The sequence below is a fragment of the Molothrus aeneus genome, chromosome 24, assembly GCF_037042795.1.
Source record: "Molothrus aeneus isolate 106 chromosome 24, BPBGC_Maene_1.0, whole genome shotgun sequence".
NCBI classification, from domain to species: domain Eukaryota; kingdom Metazoa; phylum Chordata; class Aves; order Passeriformes; family Icteridae; genus Molothrus; species Molothrus aeneus.
In genome coordinates this window covers 3264220-3271948 of record NC_089669.1, presented here as the reverse complement: position 1 = coordinate 3271948, position 7729 = coordinate 3264220, and the positions used below count along the sequence as shown (strand labels likewise).

General features: G+C 57.5%; 1 protein-coding gene across 2 annotated transcripts in view; it reads right to left on the bottom strand.

The window, feature by feature from the left end:
- Positions 1 to 422: 422 nt before the first annotated feature.
- TMCC2 (transmembrane and coiled-coil domain family 2) overlaps positions 423 to 7729 on the bottom strand; it is a 29699-nt gene continuing 22392 nt past the window's right edge. For both annotated transcript variants that reach the window (XM_066565264.1, XM_066565266.1), the window contains 3 exons: positions 3310 to 4244; positions 2752 to 2887; positions 423 to 1733 (listed from right to left, as the gene is read on the bottom strand). In XM_066565264.1, the coding sequence (XP_066421361.1) occupies positions 1422 to 1733; positions 2752 to 2887; positions 3310 to 4244 (1383 nt within the window). In that variant the 3' untranslated portion in view covers positions 423 to 1421. The remainder of the gene's footprint in view (positions 1734 to 2751; positions 2888 to 3309; positions 4245 to 7729) is intronic.

The following is a 7729-nucleotide window of genomic DNA, read 5'->3' as shown; positions in this document are numbered from 1 at the left end:
AACGGGAGCTCCTGGAGCCTCCAGAGCTCTGTCCTGCCCCTACCTGTGCATCCCACCTGGGCACGGCCCTGGAGCCTCCACGGAGCTCTGTCCTGTCCAGATCTGTGCATTCCACCTGGGCACAGCCCTGCTCCTGCCCTAGGGCTTGGCTGAGCCTTATCTTTGATATCTTTATCCGCTCCCAGTTGTGATGCTCAAGAGGGGATGCAGGGACCCCGATGTGAGGCCGCAGCAGGGATGGCTCGGCCCTGGGAGCACGGAGGAGGTGGCAGAGGGACCCTCAACCCTCCCAAATGTCCTGTGCCAGCCCTGGGAATCACCACTGGAAATGTTCAGGGCCAAATTCTCACCTGAGGCCGAGTGGTTCGGGGTTTCAAGGTGAGTGGAGCAGCTGCTGTTTGCACCAGAGGAGGCCCTGAGTGTGCAGGTATTTTATATATATATATATTTATATATATGTGTGTGTGTATAGATATATTACATAAATATATAGGTATGAAATAATTTAAGAACCATCCGAGACAGCATGCTGTGCTCTGGGGTGGGGCTGGAGGGCAGCTGCTGCCCCTCCTGCCCCTGCCCCACCAGCTTCGATTCACAAATGGAAACAGAGTCTGGAATTAAATTAAAAACCGCACACACGCACACGCACACACGACACGGGGCAGAGGCTGGACGAGGCCGGGCGTCCCTGAAGAGATCGGATCGACTGAAGCCAAAGAGGCGGGAGGTCAGGAGATGAAACCAGCGCGGGGGGTGTGGTTTGTGCCGCTGCTGCCTGCCCTGGCCGTGCCCAGCCCTGCGGGGACAGCGGGGACAGCGGGCGGTGTCACAGCCCCGCGCTGTGGCCGGGCTGGCCCACAGGCTTGGTGGCACACACGTGTGTTCCTGCTGTGGTTGTTTGTCGTGGCCCTGCGGTCTCCATCTCCACCTGCTTTGCTTTCGCTCCGCCCCAGGACTTTTTTGCCACCAAGGGGAAAATCCACTTGCAATTTCCCCTTGGAAAATGCCACTTTTTGCCCGAAAGGGAAAATCCTGCCCCAGTGAACCCCTCTCCTCTCCCTGCTGGAAGTTCTCCCAGAGCCAGCTTTGGTCCAGCTCAATCCATCCCACCAACTGAAGACCCCTGGAGAAGATCTCCTATCTGGGGACTTCAGGACGACCTTCAAAGAACCACCCAAAAAAAACACCCAAAACCCTTTAGAAAAAGCCAGAAATCGCTGGTGCCTTCCAAAACTCCTCCTTGCTCCCCACCCCACCCTTCCCAAACATCCCAGAGGGATCCCAGATCCAAGAGGCTGCCGTGGAGGGCCGGGAATGCAGCCGAGCCGAGCCAAGCGCGCGGAGAAGGCTCCGGACCCTCACCCCCTTTCGTGTCCCTCTTCTCGTCGGGAAACAAAAACTCCCCGGGGGCTGTTGGATCAGCTGGGGAGCAGCACGTGCTCCAGCAAGTAGCTGATGGAGTCCCAGTGCTTCCAGAGGAAGAAGAGGAAGAGGACGAGCAGGGCGGTGCTGAGGATGCGCATGCGGGTCTTCATGAGCGGCGTGATGAAGTTGGCGATGGTGGAGACGAAGACGAGCAGCACGGCCATCAGGGCCAGGATGACGTTGATGAACTTGCCCAGCAGGGCCCGGGCGTTGGCGTTCTCCACCCCTTCCAGCTGCACCACCTGCTGCTGCTGCTGCTGCAGCTCCAGCTTGGTCACCCGCGTCAGGCACGACTCCACGGCCTCCTGCCAGGGGACAGCAATGGCAGCGGCTCCAGGGATGTCCCCCCCGAAGCCTCCTGCCAGGGCACTGTAGCTAGGATATTATAAATATAAAAGGATTTTCTGAAAAATCCTTTTCTTAGGATTTTTTTCTCCTGAGAGGCCTCAGGAACAAAATGTAAACAATGGTTATCTGCTGCTGTGCAATGCAACAGGTGGATCTGTGATTGGTCTCATGTGGTTGTTTCTAATTAATGGCCAATCACAGCCCAGCTGTCTTGGACTCTCTGTCCAACACACAAGCCTTTGTTATTCATTCTTTCTTCTTCTATTCTTAGCTAGCCTTCTGATGAAATCCTTTCTTCTATTCTTTTAGTATAGTTTTAATATAATATATATAATAAAATAATAAATCAGCCTTCTGAAACATGGAGTCAGATCCTCGTCTCTTCCCTCATCCTCGGACCCCTGTGAGCACGGTCACAGGGGACAGCGGTGGCAGCGGCTCCAGGGATGTCCCCTGAGGGATTTGGGTGCCTCTCCCTGGTTTGCTGCTGCTGCTGGGGGGTTTTGTTCTGGCTGGGGGGTGGCTCAAAGGGGGCTGTGCTGGCCCACACGTGGCTTGTCACAGCCCGTGGTCACACACGGGGGACCCGCGTGTGTGACAGGACAAAGGGGGATGGAGGGCAGGGACAGAGGGGATCTCGGGAGGGAATTCCTCCCTGTGAGGGTGGGGAGGAGCTGGGATGGAATTCCCAGAGGAGCTGTGGCTGCCCCCTCCCTGTGGCAGTGGAAGGTGTCCCTGCCCTGCCACGGGTGATTTTTAATGTTCCTTCCAACCCACACCAGCCTGGGATTCCCTGGTTTTGGGGACATGGTTTAGTCACCTGCCTCTTGCTGTGACAGCAGCACAGGGACAACCTCACCTGGAAGGTGCTGGGAGAAGGGATCCCATCGCCCCACCCTCCTTCCCAGCCCAGGCTCTGTCCCTCACCCCTGGCTGGAGGGAGCAGAGGGGGCCTGAGCCCTCCCACAGCCCTACCTGGATGTCCCGAGCCCTCTCGTAGGACTGGTAGGCCACCTTCTCCTCCATGCTGGCCAGCTCCTGCTTCAGGTTGGTCATCTCGTTCTGGTGCAGCTCCGTCAGGTCGTTCAGCTGCTCCTCCAGGCGCTCGTACCTGCACAGGGCAGTAGGGCTGGGACGTGTCCCTGAGCCCCCCCTGGCACTGGGGACACCACCCAGCCCCTCCCACCCTCCTCTGGTTGTGGGAAAACATCTCAAGGTCATCTGGCAGTGAGGAGAGCTGCAGCTCCCCGTGTCTCTTGGCTTGTGGTCCCCAAAGAGCCACCATGGGTGACACCTCCCCTGCCACCTGCCCAGCCCTACCTGTAGCGCTCCTCCTGCAAGCACTGGGTCATGCAGGTCTGCAGCTGGGCCTGGTCCTCCATGGAGTCCTCCAGCCCCTCCCGCCCTCCCCTGCTTGTGGGAAAACCTCTCAAGATCGTGTGGCAGTGAGGAGAGCTGCAGCTCCCCATGTATCTTGGCTAGAAGGGCAGCTTGCGGTCCCCAAGGAGCCACCCCTGGTGACACCCCCCCTACCTGTAGCGCTCCTCCTGCAAGCACTGGGTCATGTAGGTGTAATCCCTCTGCAGCTGGGCCTTCAGGTCCTCCATGGAGTCCTCCAGGTGCGACTGGCTGTCCTTGATCTCCCGCAGCTCCTCCAGGATGGTGTCGAAGTTGTTGTGGTGGCTGTCCAGCGTGTTGGACTTGGGGCTCCCCAAGCCGCCGGGCCCTGCCCCTGAGTTGCTGCCCCCGGCCGAGCCCGAGGTGGCGCTGGAGCACTCGTCATCGCTGCCGTACTTGGGGCTGGACACCAGCGTGGCGCTGCCGCTCAGCGCGCGCGAGGCCTCCTCGGGGTGCCCGTCGTCCAGCGTGTCCTTCAGGTGCGCGATGTTGTCGGCGCTGCCGAACTTGTTGCGGATCAGGCTGGCGAACTCGCGCGGCTTGGACACCACGGCCGTGTGCGTGGCCTGCGAGAGCCCCGAGAGCCCGCCCTTGACCCCCTCCACCACGCCGCCGCTGAAGCCGCTGATGCTGGAGCGGACGTTGGCGCCCACGTCCTTCAGCCCTTGGTGCATGTCCCGGAAAACATCCTTGGGCTGGCGGCTGGGGCCGTTCTGCTCGATCTCCTTCAGCTTCTTGTGGTAGTGCTCCAGCTTCTTGTGCAGCTGCGCGATGGTCTGCGCCGACTTCTGGTTCTTCTTCTCGAACACCTGCTTGATGCGCGACGCCTGCTGCTTGTCGGCGTTGTTGGCCAGCTTCAGGTACTCGGCCACGTTGTCGTCCCGCGCCTCCTGCTCGATCTTGATCTGCTCCGTGATCTTGAGGATCTTCTGGTGCAGGTGCTCGATGGCGGCTTTGGTGCGCTGAGGGTCGGGGGTGCCATCGGGCACGTCCAGGCACACGGGGCCGTCGGCGTCGCCGTGCCCGGCGCCCGCCGGCAGGTTCAGGGTGGTCACGTCGCCCTTGTCCAGCTGGAGGGGAAGAAAAAGGAAAAGATGCTCAGGGGACGGAGGAAAAAGTCCAGAGATGGGCTTGGGATGCACGGAAGAGGCAGGAGAATAATTACTGGAGAGGTTGTGGGAGTTTTGGGGTTGGTTGGAGATTTCCCAAGTATGCCAGCACTGCTGGAATCCCAGGAACACACACCAGCTGATCCCCAGGGACACAGGAACACAGCAGTTGATCCTCAGGGACACCCCAGGTGATCCCAGGGACACCTCAGGTGATCCCAGAACACACCAGGTGATCCCAGGCACACACCAGGTTACCCAAGAACACCCCAGTTGATCCCAGGGACATCCCAGGTGATCCCTGGAACACCCCAGGTGATCCCAGAACACCCAAGTTGATCCCAGACAGGTTCAGGGTGGTTACGTCGCCCTTGTCCAGCTGGAGGGGAAGTAAAAGGAGGGAGGAAAAAGTCCAGAAATGGGAGGGGACAGGAGAGAGCCGGGCTGGGGAGGCACAGAGGAGGCAGGAGAATAATTAACCGGAGAGGCTGGGGGAGTTTGGGGTTGGTTGGAGATTTCCCTGCCACGGCAGCACTGCTGGAATGCCAGGGACACCCCAGATGATCCCAGGGACACCCCAGTTGATCCCAGAACACCCCAGGGACACCCCAGTGAAAAGAGCACAGCAGTTGCTCAACCCCCAACTCCATTTGGGGTTCAGGGCTGGATTTCCCCAGTGGAATTCAGCGAGGAGCAGCCACTGACTCTGCCTTTCCACCCTCACCTGGTGCACAGATGGGATTTCCCCAGCCAGGCAGGGAAAAGGGGTGAGGAAAACCAGGATCCATCCCCAAACCAGCCCAGAGCCCAGGGACTGAGCAGCCTGGAGGTATTTCAGTCCTGCTTTCACCCCAAAGTTTTCCACCCTAATCCCAGTTTTTGGGAGGCTGGGAACAGCTGCAGCTCCCAGAGCTGCAGGTGCAGGGACTCCTCTGCTTTTCCAAGCTCCCTCACCTGGCAGTGCCAAGCTCCTCTTGCAAACAGCAGCTGCCACCGCAGGAAATTCGGACAAATGCCAAAATTCCGTTTTACAGATGGCAAAACTGGAGCTTTGGGAGAGGAAATTGCTCTCCTGAAGCCACATTTGGAGAGCCTGGACTGCAACCCAGGCCCTGCCTCGTGCTCTCCAACCTGGATGTGCTGCTTGGCCAGTTGGGGGAAAAAAAATAAATAAAAAAAAATCCCTAAATCTTCCCAGTTGCTGGGTTTTATATGCAGATTCTTATGCAAAACCTCCCTGGTTGTGTAAATGGCTCCTGGCTTCTAATTAAGAGCTGCTTGAAAGTTAAATACTCTTGGCAGACCTGAATAATTTCTCATTTCCATCCCACTTTCCCCGAATGACCCTTTAATAGGGATAAAGCTGCGGGATCACTGCTTGGGAGTGTGTTATTATCACCAGGAAATGCAGGGGGGAACAGGGAGCAATGTTCTCTCAAGATGCTGCTTGGGAACAATCCCATCTGGAGCAGGGGCTTGGTAAAGCCAGAACCCTCCTGTTATTCCATTTCCACCTCCCTTTTTTTCCCCGTTTTTTTTGTGTCCCGCTGGGAGTCTGGGGGTGTTGGGATTTCATCTCAGCTTCACCCCAAAGCTTTTCCTGTCTCCCCACTGCAGCAGTGACGGAGCAGGGGCTGGAAGATGGGAGCAAAAGGCCAATCCCAGCTGGATTCACTCTGTCTGGAGTGGCAATTTTCTTAAAAAAAAAATAAAAATAAAAAATGAAGTCATAACAAACTTGCGGTTTTCAGACCCCACTCCCAGGCTATTTTTAGGCTGGGCCCTCCACGGAGGGTTTTGCTTTGGTTTCTTATCACCAGGCAGAAATTAGAAACAGCAGGAAACAGACTTTTTGCCCAGATGTGCAATCCTCTGGACAGAAAAGGGAAAAAGTGACCGTGGCAAAGGAAAAGGCAGCTCTGGAGAGGCCCAGAGGGGAAACACCCGCTGGGGAGGGGAGGGGAAACGTTGCTCAAATTTCTGTTTCCAGAGAGGGAGTTGCCCTCTGTAAAGCCAATCTTTTGGATTGGAAAGAAAGGAGGTTTAGATTTTGGGATTTTGGGAAGGAATTCCTGGCTGTGAGGGGGGTGAGATGGAATTCCCAGAGAATCTGTGGCTGCCCCATCCCTGAAAGTGTGCAAGGCTGGGCTGGATGGTGAAAGGTGTCCCTGCCCATGGCAGGGGTAGCACTGGACGGGTTTTATGGTCCCTCCCAACCCAAACCATTCCGGAATTCCATGATTTATCCACGGGATTCCATCTGGGATGGGCAGGGAACAGCCCTGGGCTGAAATCCTGCTCGCTGCCATGCTGGGGAAGGCACATCAGGTTATGGCTTTGAAAACAACCCCCCCAAAAAAGACAATGTGGATCCCTGGAGCATTAACAGGCCCTGCCTGCTAAATCCCAGCAACTGTGCAGGGGATTTAAGGGGGGGATTAGGAACAGCCACACTTTCCCTACATGCAGCAAACCTGCTGGTAGGCACAGGATGAAAGGAAATTTATCCTGATGGAAACCCTGTTTTCCAGAGCTTGTTTTGCACCAGGCTGGGAGGGCAGAGCTGCTGTGGGATGCGGGAGGAATGCAGGACAAGGGCAGGGAAATGATTCTGATCAACAGAGCTGAGCCCAGCAGAGCGGAGATCTGCAAAAGGCTCGGGCTGAGGAGCAAACAGGGCTCAGGGCTGTGCAGGGCTGGGTTAATGGGGCTGCAGGCTGGGGAGAGCTGGGCCCAGGGGCAGCTGAGATGCTGGGGATGTCACCTCAGCGTGGGGATGTCGTCACCCCAGTTTGGGGCTGTGTCCTCTAGGTCAGGGCTGTCACCCCAGTTTGGGGATGTCACCTTAGCTCAGGGATGTCACCCCAACTCAGCGATGTCACCCCAGTTTGGGGCTGTGTTCTCTAGGTCAGGGCTGTCACCCCAGCTCAGGGATGTCACCCCAGCTGAGGGCTGTGTCCCCTAGGTCAGGGCTGTCACCCCAGCTCGGGGATGTCCCCCAGTTTGGGGATGTCACCCCAACTCCGGGCTGTCCCCCCAGCTCAGGGTGGTGTCCCCCCACCACAGGGCTGTCCCTTCAGCTTGGGGGTGTCCCCTCAGCTTGGGGATGTCACCCCAAACTGGGGCTGTGTCCCCACTCAGGTCCATGTCTCCAATCAGTGCTGTCCCCCCAGCTCGAGGCCGTGTCCCCACCTCAGGGCCGTGGCTGTCCCAGCACATCCACGCCTGGCTTCAACCCCATTCCCAAGGAATTGCACAATTATTGCAGAGTTCAGAGCAGAGTTCTGGAGGCGCTGACATCCCCCCTGAATTGTTCTGTTTTCTGTGCCCTGCAGCCCACGGGACACGCCGGGGATGAGCCCTGCCTGTGTCCACCCCGAGCAAGGACCTTCCCTACAAAGTATCACTGTGATTCCTGCCTGGAATCCATCCCAGGGACAAAACAG